This window comes from Eutrema salsugineum, unplaced genomic scaffold (assembly GCF_000478725.1).
Source record: "Eutrema salsugineum unplaced genomic scaffold, Eutsalg1_0 scaffold_20, whole genome shotgun sequence".
Lineage (NCBI taxonomy): Eukaryota > Viridiplantae > Streptophyta > Magnoliopsida > Brassicales > Brassicaceae > Eutrema > Eutrema salsugineum.
Genome location: NW_006256828.1, coordinates 1,313,488 through 1,329,945, shown reverse-complemented (window position 1 = coordinate 1,329,945; position 16,458 = coordinate 1,313,488). Strand labels below are relative to the sequence as shown.

At 32.7% G+C, this 16,458-nt stretch overlaps 2 protein-coding genes across 3 annotated transcripts in view; both read left to right on the top strand.

The window, feature by feature from the left end:
* Positions 1–6,888: 6,888 nt before the first annotated feature.
* LOC18015920 (subtilisin-like protease SBT5.6) lies at positions 6,889–12,825 on the top strand. 2 transcript variants are annotated; one of them, XM_006398183.2, is made up of 9 exons: positions 6,889–7,017; positions 7,186–7,378; positions 7,499–7,720; positions 8,514–8,625; positions 10,432–10,999; positions 11,088–11,182; positions 11,261–11,618; positions 11,721–11,934; positions 12,037–12,825. In XM_006398183.2, the coding sequence occupies exons 1-9, from the start codon at positions 6,946–6,948 to the stop codon at positions 12,579–12,581; spliced, it is 2,379 nt and encodes a 792-aa protein (XP_006398246.1). In that variant the 5' UTR covers positions 6,889–6,945; the 3' UTR covers positions 12,582–12,825. The 2 variants fall into 2 exon arrangements, with proteins under 2 accessions (XP_006398246.1, XP_024010965.1); XM_024155197.1 differs by having other exon boundaries at positions 11,261–11,934.
* Positions 12,826–13,243: 418 nt separating this feature from the next.
* LOC18015919 (subtilisin-like protease SBT5.5) overlaps positions 13,244–16,458 on the top strand; it is a 4,560-nt gene continuing 1,345 nt past the window's right edge. Inside the window, exons 1-7 of the mRNA XM_006398182.2 lie at positions 13,244–13,470; positions 13,641–13,833; positions 13,974–14,183; positions 14,625–14,736; positions 15,276–15,825; positions 15,956–16,050; positions 16,132–16,458. The exon at positions 16,132–16,458 is cut by the window's right edge and continues 8 nt beyond it. Coding sequence (XP_006398245.2) covers positions 13,399–13,470; positions 13,641–13,833; positions 13,974–14,183; positions 14,625–14,736; positions 15,276–15,825; positions 15,956–16,050; positions 16,132–16,458 — 1,559 coding nt within the window. The 5' untranslated portion in view covers positions 13,244–13,398. The remainder of the gene's footprint in view (positions 13,471–13,640; positions 13,834–13,973; positions 14,184–14,624; positions 14,737–15,275; positions 15,826–15,955; positions 16,051–16,131) is intronic.

Below are 16,458 nucleotides of genomic sequence, written 5' to 3'. Positions count from 1 at the left end.
TGTTTATACTGACCATTGACCAATCGTAGTTGTAATTGAAATGGAAGGACTTGAACGATGACCTCAATCCACATGATGAATCATCGAGCTTAATTTTTTTTTTTAAGAGCTATCTTTTTTTTGGAAATCCAAGTATTATTAGTATGATTTTTCATAACAAACATGTAACTAATACTTTGATGTAGAAAATTTGATCTGATATTCAATAAAATTTCTCCTAAAATTTCTCTTATTTTAAAACATAGGTAAAAGTCTTTTCAGAATAAGAGAAATTCAGGAGAATTATTGTTAAATTGCATATTTGCATGCAATCATATTATCTACATTACTATTTTGTTTTTAGTTTTGAATAAGTTTATAACTCATTTCAATAAAAAAAAACTCTATGATTTCAAGAAAGATATATTATATAATGCAGAATATTTACTTTCTATTTATATTTATCTATATGTTCATTTAAAAAAATAAACTATTCAAAAACTTGATTTATTAAAGTCTTTCGAAATTCAGATATTATATCTATATATAAACCAAGCTACAATCCAAGTAAATTGACTAATATGCTCGAGCATGGGGCTTAGGCATTGGGACCTTGGCGATGTAGGCTTTGGCAAGTCCTAGTACTTAAACATCTATATTAGCGCAAATCTATAAATTATCTTGGTCAAATTAAAAATTTATAAAATATCACTATGATTTCAACCAAGTTCAAATGATGTCCCCATCACTCAAGTTGTTTTATCGGTTATCGATATTATTAGGCCTGTTTGTTTTTTATCTAGAGGCTGCATCTTGCATCTAGATACAACATCTAAATATTATTTGTTTTGGAAATTAGTTTTTGCATCAAGATGCTATATTTAGATATAAAATTGTTCGTTTGTAAGTTTAGAAAAATGTTAGATGTACAATATATCAAATGACTAAAAAAGACCTACTTTTGAATTATTATTTTTTATTTATAATCAAATTAGTTTTATATTAGATTAGATTAAAACTATTTTTTAGTGATATTTTTTTTTTATCAAATTAAGGTTTAAAAATATATGAAAAAACCGAAAAACATGATTTTGCATATTTGATGGAGAATTTTTTTTTATTCGAATTTTGAGTTTTTGGAAAATTGTGATTTGGTTTTTTAGCGGGAAATCAAGATTTTGCGTTTTTTGCAGAAAATCGATATTTTTTATTTGGCGGGAAACCAAGATTATTATTTTTTTTGCCGAAAATTGAGTTTTTGCGGTTTTTGGCAAGAAACAAAATTTTGCGTTTTTTGCAAAAAACCGAGATTTCTGTTGTTGGTAGGAAATTGAGATTTTGTGTTTTGGCGGAAAATCGAGATTTTGCGTTTTCGGTAAGAAACCGAGATTTTTCGTTTTTGGCGGGAAACCAAGATTTTATATTTTTGACGGGAAACCGAGAATATGCGTTTTGGCGGAAAACTAAGATTTTGCGTTTTTGGTGGAAATCAAGATTTTACCTTTTGGCAGAAAATCGAAATTTTTTTTGTTTTTTTTTGTAGAAAATCGAGATTGTTTGTTTTAGCAGAAAACCAAGATTTTGTGATGTTTGTGGAAAATCGAGATTTTACGTTTTTGATGGAAAATCGAGATTTTGAGTTTTTTGCAAAAACTTGTGATTTTGCGTTTTTAGCGGGAAAACGAGATTTTGCAATTTTTGGAAGAAATCGGGATTTAAGAAAAATGAGATTTTATGGTTTTAGCACAATTTTATGTTTTGCTAATAAATAATGTTTTGACTAAAAAAATAATTTTTTAAAGATATATAAAAATATATTATTGTGAATGGTATTTTAGTCTTTTAGTTTTTGAGATGCTAGATTTGCATCCAGATTCTATATTTTTCAGCATCTCAAATATTTATATTTGAGTATTTGCATCCAAATTCAACATCCAAATGTTAGTTTTAAAGTGTCTAAATAAACATTATTTGAGCATTTGCATCCAGATGCAACATCTGGATGCAAAAACAAACAGGGCCAAGTATATCGTGCTAAATATTTTCAAAATCAAAGGATTTCACTTAAATGTATAAGAGACATATTTCAGTAACAAAACTATGAAATTAATCGAATACCTTTTAATTGTTATCGATCACATTTCAGTTTTTGAACTAGTCATTCTCGAACTGAATAAACAAAAATGTAAATGAGACATAGTTTACGAATTCAGATTAACAAATGAGATCATCCTACATTTTGCCAAAAACAATCTCGAAAATTCACTAAAAAAACATTGTTACAACAACATTTCAGTATTAATGGTAATTCACAAATTTTTCTTATCTCTCTGTTTCGTTGATGTATTTTGTTTCTTCTTAAGAGTGTATTCAAAGCCTGTAAGTTAACAAAAGTATTTAAACTCATATCTCCACAAAAACAATAAGATAACACAAACAAAGGAGGAATAGAAAAATAATAAATTTCTTAACGTTTTTACCCAAAAAAAAAAGAATAATTTTCTAAAATATCACATTTTAAAGTTTTTTATCTAAATGTAGCACCACCATTTTAATGTTCCAAACTTCCAATAATAGCACGTACTAAAAATCCCTTTTATGGAAAAAAGGAAAAACTCTAAATACAAACATAATTTTTAATTTTGTTTGCAGTTCACTTAGGATAAATAAATATTATTACACTGAATTTTTGTTATTTTCAAATTTAAAATTTGATGTGTTACGTTTGTAACATAGACTAATTTTGTGCCATTTTAGGATATTTGTCTAAGGAAAATGTTGCCACCTCTTATTTTATTTACTTTTTTTATGGTTCAAAACCTCTTATTTTCATAACTAATTGCAATGGCTTTGTATGGCTATGTAGCTACGTCAAAAATATCCTACTGAAAAACAAAAATCAATTTCCATCCCAGAGTTATAATTAGTTTTGGTTGGATGTGTATATTTATACCAATTTACACGCTACACTAATTTCAAACTCAAAAGCGTGAATTAGTTTCCCCTAATGAACTAATTTATCATATTCGATCAACCTATTGAAGGCGTTTCAACCAAAACAAAAAGATTATAAGATATCATGACTCTTGGACGATGACAAAAACCAGTAGAGAAAAAAGAAATGTATATTTAACAAAATTAGAGAGAAAAATTAAGGTAAGGACAAATGAGTATGGTCGAATGAAATCTCTTATAGTCCAAGAATAAACGTGCAAACATATATAATTTATAAGATCTTTTATCCAGCAAAAGAATCTGTAAATTGCCGTAAAAAACAACATACTCAGTAAATCTTAAAAAATAAAAGTTTCCCAACATAATTGTTTTAGTACGAAATTTCAAAGAGTGTAAAAACTTACAATAAGTAAACCAGTCAAAAATAGTACCAATAATATTTTAACGTTATACATTCTAAGCCGAAATCAAAAATTATTTTTGTTTACGTCAAAAATTCAGCTATTTATCATGTAAAATGTCTATATTGACTATGACAAATCGAACAAGTTTCACAAAAAAATTTCATAGATAATGAAACTTGTTCGATAGCCTTGATCTACGTAACGAATATTTTCTATCCATTCAGAACAATCATTGGACCAAACGCTCTTGACGTCAATATTATAATGACGATTAAACTTGAAAAAAAAAAAACATATTCCAGATGACCTAAGGTAATAACAGTATACACATTCTTTTAATTTTTTGCTAAGAGTATACAAATTCTGAATTATTCTCTGTATAAGGATTAGCTGTCGTCTAACTCCAGTTCTTGTTCCATCCTATTCTCACCTCCAAAACGAAAGAAGATAATATAAATCAAAATATATAAATCGAAAATGAGGAAACTGAAAGTTTCACGTACTAAAAAAGCGCGTGACTATACGCGCCCCTAATTTCTCTTTCTCAGCGGCGACAGAAAAAACCTAGTCACCGAATTCTCTCGACGATCCGCTGTCCGGCATCATCGTCGACCACTGCTCACCTGTCTTCATTATCGGCGAGATTAACTGAGCGATCTCCCTCTCCCATGGATCTGTCCGAATTCGAAACCCCATTTCGAAGAAAAAATCCCGATAAATCTGATGGTGCTTTCTCCATCGTCAAAACCACCGGTAAGTCCTCTTCCGACATCCCAGATCCTCGCTGGCCTTATCTTAGTCGCTGGACGGAGAAGACCTCTTCCCCACCGGCGATGAGTCCAGGTGCAAGTCTGCAAACGGCGTCGGAGGATGCGCACTCGGTGGAATCAATGGTTCGTTCTTCGCAAAGTACCCCTAGAGCTTCGTCGGAAACCAAAACAAGCTCGTCTCTTCCTCTTGACGTGAATATAGCAGTCGATCCTTCTCTCCCTCTGGGTTCGATTACAGCAAAATCATCTAACCCAGATACATCAGTCTTTGTATCAGTAGAAGCTCCGGCACACTCAGAACAGGCAGAAAAACCACGTCTCGATGTCACAGAACAAGTGGAGGTCTCTGTTGCAGAAGAAGTTTTTCCATCTTCTAAAACGGTGGAGATAGCATTGGCTGATCAAGGAAAAGAATCTCATGCTGTTCAGGTTCCCATTGCTCCTCTCAAAGGAGCTTGGGCCAAAAAGTTGAGCTTCTCCCATGCCTCTGTCTCTATTCCGGCTGCTCCGCATGAAGTCCAAACTGATTACTGTCCCAACAGCTGCTTTTCACTCCTCCATCTCAGCCACTGTTACAAGCCCTGAGGTATTTCCTTCAGAACCCATTGTTTTGCCATCTAATGAATCAGTTTCCATTGATCCAACTTCGACTACTATCAATGAAGAGGCTTGTCTATCAGTTCAGACAAGTAAGTCCATTTTAGAAACTATTGAATCTCCTCTTCTAGAGATTGCTCAAATTTTATCTTTCCCTGCTTCTGCTCGTGCTTCTATCACTGTCCAAAGGGAGAGTGCAACTCAAGCTGAGCCATGTCTTGGTTCCAACCAGTTTGCCTCCTTGGTTTCTACGGATAGAGGAGAAGATTTGATTGATGAAGGATTTCGATTCGATTGATCTTATGACTCCTTCAGGTAAAAGAATTCTTCGAGAAAGACCATTAAACCGTCGACCAAAGCTAAAGAAATGGGTTGGCAAACCATTGGTAGTGGTGGAAGAGGTAATCGTGGACGTGGAAAACGAGGTGGTCGTGGCTAGTTAGTTGCATCATTTTGTTCATTTCAGTCAGTCGAAGCGGAAGATTCGATTGTATATGGTGCACCGGTTGTACTCTTAAGCTTTTTCTCTACTTATAACTTCTTTTTAAAACTGTATGATTCATTTAGAATCATGGCTTGTAATGGTTTCTTCTTAATGAATAATAAAAGTGAGTTAAAAAAAATAAAAAAAAAAAAAGAGAAAGTTTCACGATAAAAAACTTTGAATTCTGTTGTGAGAGTTGTCCTAGAAAACAAAAAACGGCCAGAAGAGATTTTCCCAAGAAAACGGAAGTCATATGATATGATGAATGATGAAACTGAATCTTCAATCAACCCCTTTGCTACTTTATCATAGCCAATTAGATACGTCGATTCCCTCAATTATTATTTTTGTCTATTATTCTTCGTTTTTTTTAAATTCGACCGAAGTGGGACTTGCAATATTCTTATACTTTCTGAATATATATACCCCTATCTAATAATGAATATTAAGATAAATGGGTTTTATTACATCATGTAAATAGTTTTAGACAAGAAAATATCTTAAAATTATTGTAATTCATCCGCCACTAGCTATGGACTCCGTCAGTCTCTAGAGAAATTCAAAAGTTTTGTCAAGTAGTCATGCAAGTTACTATAAAATCTTATCCCAGCAAACCATCATCATTGAATTTTACTAGTAAAAACGTTTAACCGTAGAGTTTTCTCGAATTATGATAAAAAAAAAATAGTCAGTCAAATTTTGAGCCTCCACGAATACCATAACTATCTATATCATATATAACATAGCCATTTTGTATGCTTTCAAAATCAGAATACTACAGTCGTTCTCACTCTCATAATGTTATATTTTCGTTATGAATCTAAGACAGTTACTTCCGGTGATAATGTCCACAACAATATATATATATACCCTTGTCTTTGTTTAGTGTTATTACCATTTATAACGTTTCAACTCTCACTGTCTCTCGGCCCGTGAGTTCTCTGGATCAATAGTCAGTGCACTATAGCTTGAGTTCTAAAGACTGGCCGATAAGTTCATCACTAAATATTTGTTTTCATGTTTTTCTTCACTCACATCGCCGTATTAAAAGCCACTTCCCACTTATATTCACTCCCTAATAAATTATTTAATTTGAACTTTTTTCAGCTTAAACATACATAATTTTCTAAAATATTATTGTGAGTAAAATGAAGACAAATATATTTTATTATATATTGCCAAATTAGTTATTCTGAACCTGTTTTTATCTTTCAAAATCAGGTATTTCAATTTTATTATTTTCAAAAAAGTAAATCACGACTAACAATTGATAAAAAAGAATCTAACATTAATCAATAATGTGTACTCTTACAGATATATAATTCTTTAACAAAAAACAGATCTTACAGATATATAATTATTTTGATGTGTTTTATAAATTAGAGTTTCAATTTTTAATTAAAAAAAAAATAAGATACGTGATTAATAAAAGTTGTCAATTCTAGTAATTATTTTGATATTCAAATAATACTATATGTCGGAACCCCAACAAAGTTCAACTAACAAAAAATTAAGTTACTTCAAACATTTTCTAATGGTCAGTTTCAATGAGTAAGAGTACTTATCCTTGACTTCGACCAATATGAAAAACCTTCACAACCATGAACCCATTACTTAATATAATAAAAATATATATTTTTATTTACCCAAGGTTCTTAAACTGTTGCTCTTTATCTAGTATAAATAACCCATCAAACCCCTATAAACCATTAGGCCTATAACATTCTACCAAACAAGAAGGCAAAAGTTTTAGGCCATGAAGCTTACTTCTGTGTTCCCTCTCCTCTTTCTCGTCCCCTTCTTAGCCTCATGCGCTGAAAATAAACAGGTTCTTAATTATTATTATTATTATTATTTTTTATTTTAAAGGTTAATTTAATCATTCTAAACTTCTAATTTGCAGTGATTTGCTACCATAGGGAATTAAAATCTCATATATTGTTGTTAATCAGTTTCGCACATATTCAATTCATGAAATATATTGATATACTTTTAGGTGTATATTGTCTATTTTGGAGAACACAAAGGTGATAAAGCTTTACACGAAATTGAAGAGAATCACCATTCTTATCTTCAATCGGTCAAAGAATCCGAAGAAGAGGCCAAATCATCGCTATTGTATAGCTATAAACATAGCATCAATGGCTTTGCAGCTGAGCTAACCCCTGATGAAGCCTCTAAACTAGAGAGTAAGTAAAACCCGAAAGGAAAGAAAAAAATCTTAACAAAACCCACTTTTTATTCTGTTATTGAAAAAGGGTATTAACCAAAACCTTTTATATATTTTTTTAAAAAAATTTGTATAACAGAACTAGAAGAGGTTGTTTCGGTAATCGAGAGCCACCCAAGAAAATATGAAACGCATACGACACGGTCATGGGAATTTGTAGGATTAGAGGAGGAGGAAACCGATGACGATGATGTTCGACGACGTCAAAAGGACGATGTGGATGATCGGTTTCGTGTCGGAAGAAAGTTTTTGAGGCAGGCAAAACATGGAGATGGAATCATCGTCGGTGTTCTCGACAGTGGTATGTTAAGCTGTCTCTTCTGAATATTTAGATTATTATTGTTTTTTCTGGTAATTAGTTGCAAAATACTTTTCATAATTAAAAGTTGTCATTCTTTTTTTTGTTCGTGGTAACCGAAACCATATCCGTTAAGACTTGAGAGTATTCATAGTACTAAATAACCATTAAGAAAATACTGTAAACTTTTTTTTTGGAAAAAGAGAAAATAAAATTTTTAGTGGTACTTTATTGAATAGCACGTCCTATGTTTAAACAACATGTTATTTAGCATTCTGCGTAAATGTTATTTGCAAATTATATTTAAGAAAACCATAGTTATTTACGTAACTACAAAAAAATTATTCTTATTTACCTATATATACTTCATCTTTGTCCGTCAACGAAAATTGTGTAATTCATGTGAACCTTTGTGTTATCCTTACTTTGTATTTTTCCTTTTGTCCCCTGTTTCCTCACTCACATACACATACATATAAGCGCCGAGATAATAGCCATAAGATGGGGTTTTCGATATTTAAATAGTAATGAGATAATGTTTTGGATTCTGAGAATAATTACTGTTTCCTTTTTGATGAAAACGTATACCAAACTTAATTGGACCTAACTCCAACGTTGATAGTTGAATTATTACGTGACTAGAACATAAAGAGAACATTAAGAGTTGCGTTATGATTAAGAAATTCGAGGTTCGAGAAATTCAAGATTCATTTCATTAGGGTATTAATTTATCATTAATCATTGCGATATAACTGAGCGAATAATCTTTTTTATTCATTTTTTTGGGAAATAAAAGGGGTGTGGCCAGAATCAAAGAGTTTCAGTGACAAAGGAATGGGACCCATTCCAAAATCATGGAAAGGAATCTGCCAAACCGGTGTTGCCTTCAACTCTTCTCACTGCAACCGGTAAGATAATTTCTATTTTCTTTCTATGAAAATATAATTATTTCACTTTTTTGATAGACAATATATTAATTTTTCAAACAAAAGAAAGAAGATAATATCTTTATTTGTTTAATGATCGTTTAATAGTCACTTGATGATTAAATTAGCTGCATGAACAAATGTAGTTTCTTTTGATACAAAGGATATTGTTGACATCTGCATGTCTATAATCTGGAGTATAGAGGCATATATGTGGCAATTTTGATTAAATTATACGACTTAAATTAGTCAAATATTTAAATGATAATATTTAAGTAAAACCAAAATAAGAAAATAAGAATTAGCTAAATATACACACTACAACTATAACACATTCATATATGTACTATACGCCCGAAATAGATTTAGAATTATCATACGTCCATCTCATCGTTGGTTCTTTAGCAAAGATCCAAAGAACCATATGCTCAGTGCGAGAAACTTCTTTCTATATATGATGTGATATATTTTGTTCTATATATTGATCATCAAAAATTCCAAAAAAAATTAAAAAGCGAATATAGTTATATAGAATAAAATTGTAAGTTGTGACTGATAAGCTATGAAATGTCGGAATTCTGAAAATATCTCACAAGTATTCAGGTTTATATATTTAATTATAAACATAGGTTTTATACAGTAAATTTAATTGGCATAATAATATCGTCATTCCACTAATTCTCATGCAATATAATAAACGAATATTTTATTCTTTAATTTGTTATTTTGATAGTATTTCTGAAGAGAATAAACAGTAAAACTTTTCTTGTAAATTGTGAAATCCCAGAGACACACAGAATAATGCATCATATTCAACATATTTTATCTTTTTGATTAGAGAACCTGCAATACATATATCTAATAAAAAGATATAAATAAAAATTAGTTCATTTCACCATTTTACAGTTACGTTATTTCTGAAGATCCCATTATAATAGTACACTTTTTTGTTTTCAAGATATGGCAACATTTCCCATATATAGAAGGCATTGTTTGTGAGTTCCACTGTCCAAAGCATTAGGTCACAACTTTTAAGCTTGCGCATCATCATTCACGAGTCTCCATTCTTATTTTATTTTTATTAATTGATAAATAAAACAACTTATATATACTCAACGAATTAGAATTATTTTTTCTGCAGACTCTAACTGTTCAGTTCTGTAAGCCTGCCATCAAAACCATACAAAATAAAAGAAGACATTTATATTGGCTAGTTTTATGCATGAAGTTGAAGAAACTTTGATATATTAAAATAAGCTTTGGTATATATATACATATAATTTTTTATCAACTAACTTTGGTATATATGTAAGGGACAAAAACTTATTTGATTCTTTCTAGATAATATTGTACACCCGTGACTTCTCCCTTGTTTGCTTTACCAGCAATTCTCATGTTGAAGTATCAAGGTGTGCCCGAATTTACGTGTCTATATATATATATATATATATATATATATATATTTAACATGTCATCTATATATATGATACTTGTTCAAATATATATTATTTTTTTTGCTTGTGCATGGTAAAAAACATAACTACTTATATATTAAAAAGAAACATTTCTTCTTATCTACTAAATTTTATATTCTGATTTTGTTGAAGTTGGATGTCCACCTAGTTTCGTTGTGTCAATGTTGATTTTTTAAAAATAAATTTTACTCGACACAAAAAGATTAGTTATCACAGTAAGTAATTGTATGATTATTCCATGCTTATGATAATTACCTTCGATTGTCTTTTGTCACTGAATTATAAATTTCTGATTTCTTTCCAATTTTCACAGGAAAATTATTGGAGCGAGATATTACGTGAAAGGATACGAAAAATATTACGGATCGTTCAACGTTACAGCGAACAAAGACTTCTTGTCTCCACGCGACCCCGACGGACATGGGTCCCACACAGCCTCCACCGCGGTTGGTCGTCGAGTCTACGGTGCAGCCGCACTTGGCGGTTTCGCCATGGGCTCGGCCTCGGGTGGTGCACCGTTGGCTCGTCTAGCCGTCTACAAAGCCTGTTGGGCCAAACCCAACCAAGAAAAAGTTGACGGAAACGTATGTCTACAAGAAGACATGCTTGCGGCGATTGATGACGCGATCGCTGATGGCGTTCACGTTATTAGCGTTTCGATCGGGACTACTGAGCCTTTGCCGTATTCGCAAGATGGAATCGCGATAGGAGCGTTGCATGCGGTTAAAAGAAATATTGTGGTTGCTGCTAGCGCGGGAAACTCAGGGCCTAAACCGGGGACTTTGTCAAATGTAGCGCCGTGGATTATTACCGTTGGAGCAAGTACTCTTGATCGGGCTTTTGTCGGTGGTCTTGTTCTTGGTAATGGTTATACAGTCAAGGTAATTTAGTCCACAATTACAAAAAACAAATTCAATATATATGTTACATTTTTGTATAACATATAGTTTTTCTTTTGTGTTATTTTAGACGGAGTCGATTACGGCATTCAAAATGGACAAATTTGCCCCTCTAGTTTACGCATCTAACGTGACTGTTCCTGGCATTGCATTGAACAATACATCGTAAGATTTGTTCTCTTATTACAATTTTTTTTTTAATCTCGTTATATTAATGATTTTTTTTTCTTTTTATTGGTGAAGGCAATGTTTACCGAATTCACTAAAACCGGAGCTAGTGACTGGTAAAGTGGTTTTATGTTTAAGAGGAACCGGTTCAAGAATCGGTAAAGGTATGGAGGTAAAACGAGCCGGAGGAGTCGGTATGATTCTCGGAAATTCTCTGGCTAACGGCAATGATATTCCATCGGACTCTCACTTCGTTGCAACTGCTGCGGTGACCCCGAGTTCAGTGGAAAAGATTCTCGAATACATCAAAACCGATAAAAACCCGATAGCTTTCATCAAACCGGGGACAACGGTTTACAAAAACCAACCAGCTCCTTTAATGACCGGGTTTTCGAGCCGCGGTCCGAGCCTGATAGATGCCAACATTTTAAAGGTAACTTTGTTGGTTGTTTTTTTTTCAACTTCAAAAGAAAACTTAAAACTTCTCATCATAACCGAAACCAACCGGTTTAATTCATTTTACGGTTTATTACAGCCGGATATTACCGCACCGGGACTGAATATACTAGCTGCATGGAGTGGAGCAGATTCACCGAGCAAAGTCTCGTTAGATCAAAGAGTAGCAGCTTATAATATCTACACAGGAACTTCAATGTCTTGTCCTCATGTTTCTGGTGCAATTGCTCTTCTCAAAGCTACTCATCCCAAATGGAGTAGTGCTGCTATAAGATCTGCTCTTATGACCACTGGTAAAAAAAAAAAAAAAATCGGTTATTTTCTGGTTTGGTTTAGCTAAACCAAAATTTTCTTTCGGATTTACCTAAAATTATGTGTTTGTGTTATTGTTATAGCTTGGATGACCAATGATGAGAAGAAACCGATCCAAGACACTAATGGTTTACCAGCGAACCCATTTGCGCTTGGTTCAGGACATTTCAGACCAACTAAAGCTGCGGATCCCGGTTTAGTCTATGATGCATCATACCGAGCTTACCTTCTCTATGGTTGTTCAGTTGGTTTTATTGATATCGACCCGACATTCAAATGTCCAAGTAAAATTCCTCCCGGTTATAATCTCAACTACCCATCAATTGCGATCCCGAATCTCAACAGAACGGTGACCGTTAAAAGAACGGTTACAAATGTTGGAGATGGTAACTCAACAAGCACATATATATTCAGCGCTAAATCACCACCTGGTGTCTCGGTTAAGGCTAAACCGAGTGTTCTGTCATTTAACCGGATTGGTCAAAAGAAACGGTTTAAGATTGTGGTCACGGCACGGAGGGACAAGATGATGAATGTGACTGAAAAGGGTCAGTACCAATTTGGATGGTTTAGTTGGACAGATAACTACCATGTTGTGAGGAGTCCAATTGCTGTTTCCTTATCGTGATTGTTGTTTTGTTGCTTATTTGGGGTGGTTTTTAGTTGATTTGGATAATAGAGGGATCAAAGTGAAAGAAAAATAGAAGACTTTTTTCTAATCACTCTTCAGATTCCTTCCTGTGTTCAAATCAAAGAAGTAGTGTCATCGTTATCAATTGTGAAGATAGTATAAGAAGAAATCACGTATTCGCAAGTGGACATGTGGATTTGTAATGGGCCTGATTTGAGTTAATCAAGAAGTTCAACCACTATAGTTACTTCTATGTCAAATAGACTAATATCGAACCCAATTTTTTTTGTTTTTGTCATATATTATATCATCCAATCAAATGTCAAAAAATTAAGTAAGTATAAGACCCTTTACTTAGTTAATTCCAGCGCGACAAAAAAAAAAGATTCGCGTAACAAAATATATACAATTCGATAACTTTATTTTTCCTTATTTACATAAATAATACCAAAATGGCTTAGAATATTCTTATACTCAACTCTAATTTCTAGTTGACTAATCTACGCCAATATTAAGTAAATGGATTTATATAAGTCATGTAAATAGTTTAATACACTATGAAAATATCGGAAAGTGGTATATTCCATCAAAAAGAGATTTTCTCATAAATCCTAATTAAAATTTCTTAAAATTTATCTATCTAAAAGAGATATTCTCATAAAACCCCATCGTACTCCTAATATTTGGTATCACCAATTTAAATTTGTTGCTTTCTTTGTTATAAATAGCCAATCAAATACTCATTAAGTATACAGCATTAGGGTTACAATAGTTCTCCAAAACAAAACTAAAAGAAAATAAAAAACCTAAGGGCATGAGAAACATTCCTCTCGCCCTTCTCCTCTTTCTCCTCCCTCTCTTAGCTTCATGCGCTAAGAAAAAGCAGGTTATTAAATTTTTCTATTTAAATTTAATATATCAATTCAACAGTTTAATTTTCAGTGAATCTCAATCCTAAATGTGCATCGAGTTGTGATCATTTCCCATTTTGATATTCAAATTTATTGTTTCTTAATTAACTCCTCACATTGTCAATTTTCACTTGGGTTTTTGTAGGTGTATATAGTCTATTTTGGAGAACATAAAGGGGATAAAGCCTTACATGAAATTGAAGATCATCACCACTCTTATCTTCAATATGTTAAGGAATCTACAGAAGACGCCAAATCATCGCTATTGTATAGCTACAAACACAGCATCAATGGCTTCGCTGCTGAACTAACACATCGTGAAGCATCTAGACTAGAAAGTACGTAAAACCCTAAAAAATGCTAAATTTTTGAATGAAACCCTATTCATATATTGTTATATATGATTGAAATCGAGTAATTGTTATATATATGCTAATTCGAGTAAACCCTATTCATATTTTGTTCTTTTTGGTGATAGGATTGAAGGGAGTTGTATCGGTATTCAAGAGCTATCCAAGAAAGTATAAGATCCATACGACAAGATCATGGGAGTTTGTAGGGTTAAAGGATGAAGAAGGCGATGATGGACGTTACAATTATGATGCGAATGATCAGTTTCATGTGGGAAGAAAGTTTTTGAAGAAGGCAAAACATGGTGATGGAGTCATAGTTGGTGTTATCGACAGTGGTAATTAAGCTTCTCTACTAAATAATTAATTTTTTTCTGTCATTATGAAATATGAAAATTAGGGTTTCTAAAAAGTTTCAGTTACGTTTTATTTTTATTTTATTTTTTGGAGCTACTGATCAGAAACTTATGTTTATGAATTTATTTAGAGAAATTACTTCATGAAATTTGGATAAGTAGCTTAAAAGAGTAAAATTGTGTTTTTCATGGGAAGCTTTGTGTTATCCATATACTTTTGAGTTTTCTCGCACACATACACAGATATTATGTAGATTTTTTCTGCTAACAAAATTTTAGTTAGAATATATTTAGGTTGTTGAATATTCTTGAGAGAATATCTAATTTGGTGCTATATTATTGAGCGAATAATCTTTTTAATTAATTCATTTTTGCGAATAATCTTTTTAATTCATTTTTTTTTCTTTTTTGGGGAAATAAAAGGGGTATGGCCAGAATCAAAGAGTTTCAGTGACAAAGGAATGGGACCTATTCCAAAATCATGGAAAGGAATTTGCCAAACCGGTGTTGCCTTCAACTCTTCTCACTGCAACCGGTAAGATAAATTATGGCTTATTCTTAATATAAAGAAATATCTTCATTACTTATAAAACTATGTAATTACTAGATAATAATATAAATATACATAACCTGATTTTATCAGGTCAGCTCCTATCTCTAGTTTTTATTTTCAACATGAACATTTTCAGCGGATTATACCAAGCAGCCACAATGAGATCACTGAAACTTCAACTTTCAAACTTTAGTATTGAAATTAGACTATGTATACTAGGAATAATGTACATCCATGGATTTCTTAACATTTATACATATTTTCTTAACAATTTTATTAGAAAATGATGAAAGTTCAAACATTATTTTGGATTCACGCTTTAATTCAATTATTCAAGATAGTTTTTGTTACTCTTAAGTTTTACTTTCTCCCACCTTGATTTTTCATATATATATATATATCTTTGTAGAGATGCAAAATAACTAAATTTATAGTTACTGGTACACTTCGAAAGTTTATTATTTACTAATATAATCATCAATTTCGATCTATACTAATCACACGAAAATTATCGGAGCAAGGTATTACGCAAGAGGTTACGAGAGATATTACGGACCGTTCAATGCCGCAGCTAACAAAGACTTCTTGTCTCCACGAGACGCCGATGGACATGGCTCACACACATCTTCAACCGCCGTTGGTCGCCGAGTAAACGGCGTTTCCGCATTCAACGGCATTGCTATGGGCACAGCTTCAGGTGGTGCCTCACTAGCTCACCTAGCCGTTTACAAAGCTTGTTGGGCCATTCCAAACGCTGAAAAGATCAACGGAAACACTTGTTTCGATGAAGATTTGTTAGCTGCGTTTGACGATGCGATTGCTGATGGAGTTCACGTCATCAGTATTTCGATTGGAACTAGTATACCTCAGCCGTATTTAAAAGATGGAATCGCGATTGGAGCGTTACATGCGGTTAAGAAAGATATTGTGGTTGCGGCTAGTGCCGGGAATGAGGGACCGGGTTCTGAAACGCTGTCGAATCCAGCTCCATGGGTTATTACCGTTGGTGCTAGTAGTCTTGATCGGTATTTTATCGGTCGTCTTGAACTTGGTGATGGCTATAGATACGAGGTAATAAACCCTAATAAAATCATTATATTTTCATTAAAATATTTAGTTAAAACGTCATTAGTTTGAAACGAAATATTAAAGTATTTTTCTACCATGTGTTAGTTATATAATGTATACTTTTTTTTTATAGTCCGACTCCTTAACGACATTGAAAATGGACAAATTTGCTCCTCTTGTGTATGCTGCTGATGTCGTTGTTCCCGGCATTTCAAGGAAATATGCATCGTAAGAGTTTTTTTTCCCTCTTTTACTACAAAATTATGTAAATTTTGCTTTTGTTGAAACTATCTTTTTTTTTGGGTGAAGGCAATGTTTACCGAATTCACTTTCACCGGAGCTTGTGAGAGGTAAAGTGGTATTATGTTTGAGAGGTCACGGTTCAAGAATCGGTAAAAGCCTTGAAGTAAAACGAGCCGGAGGAGTCGGTATGATTTTAGGAAATTCTCGGGTTAACGATGTAATTCAGCCCGATCCTCATTTCGTACCGACAGTATTGGTTCTCTCGTCTGCGGTCAATAGGATTCTCGATTACATTTACAATAATTATGAACCGGTTGCTTTCATCAAACCGGCAAGAACCGTACTTTACCCATACCAAACAGAAGATTCGGTTTACCCATCATACCAACCAGC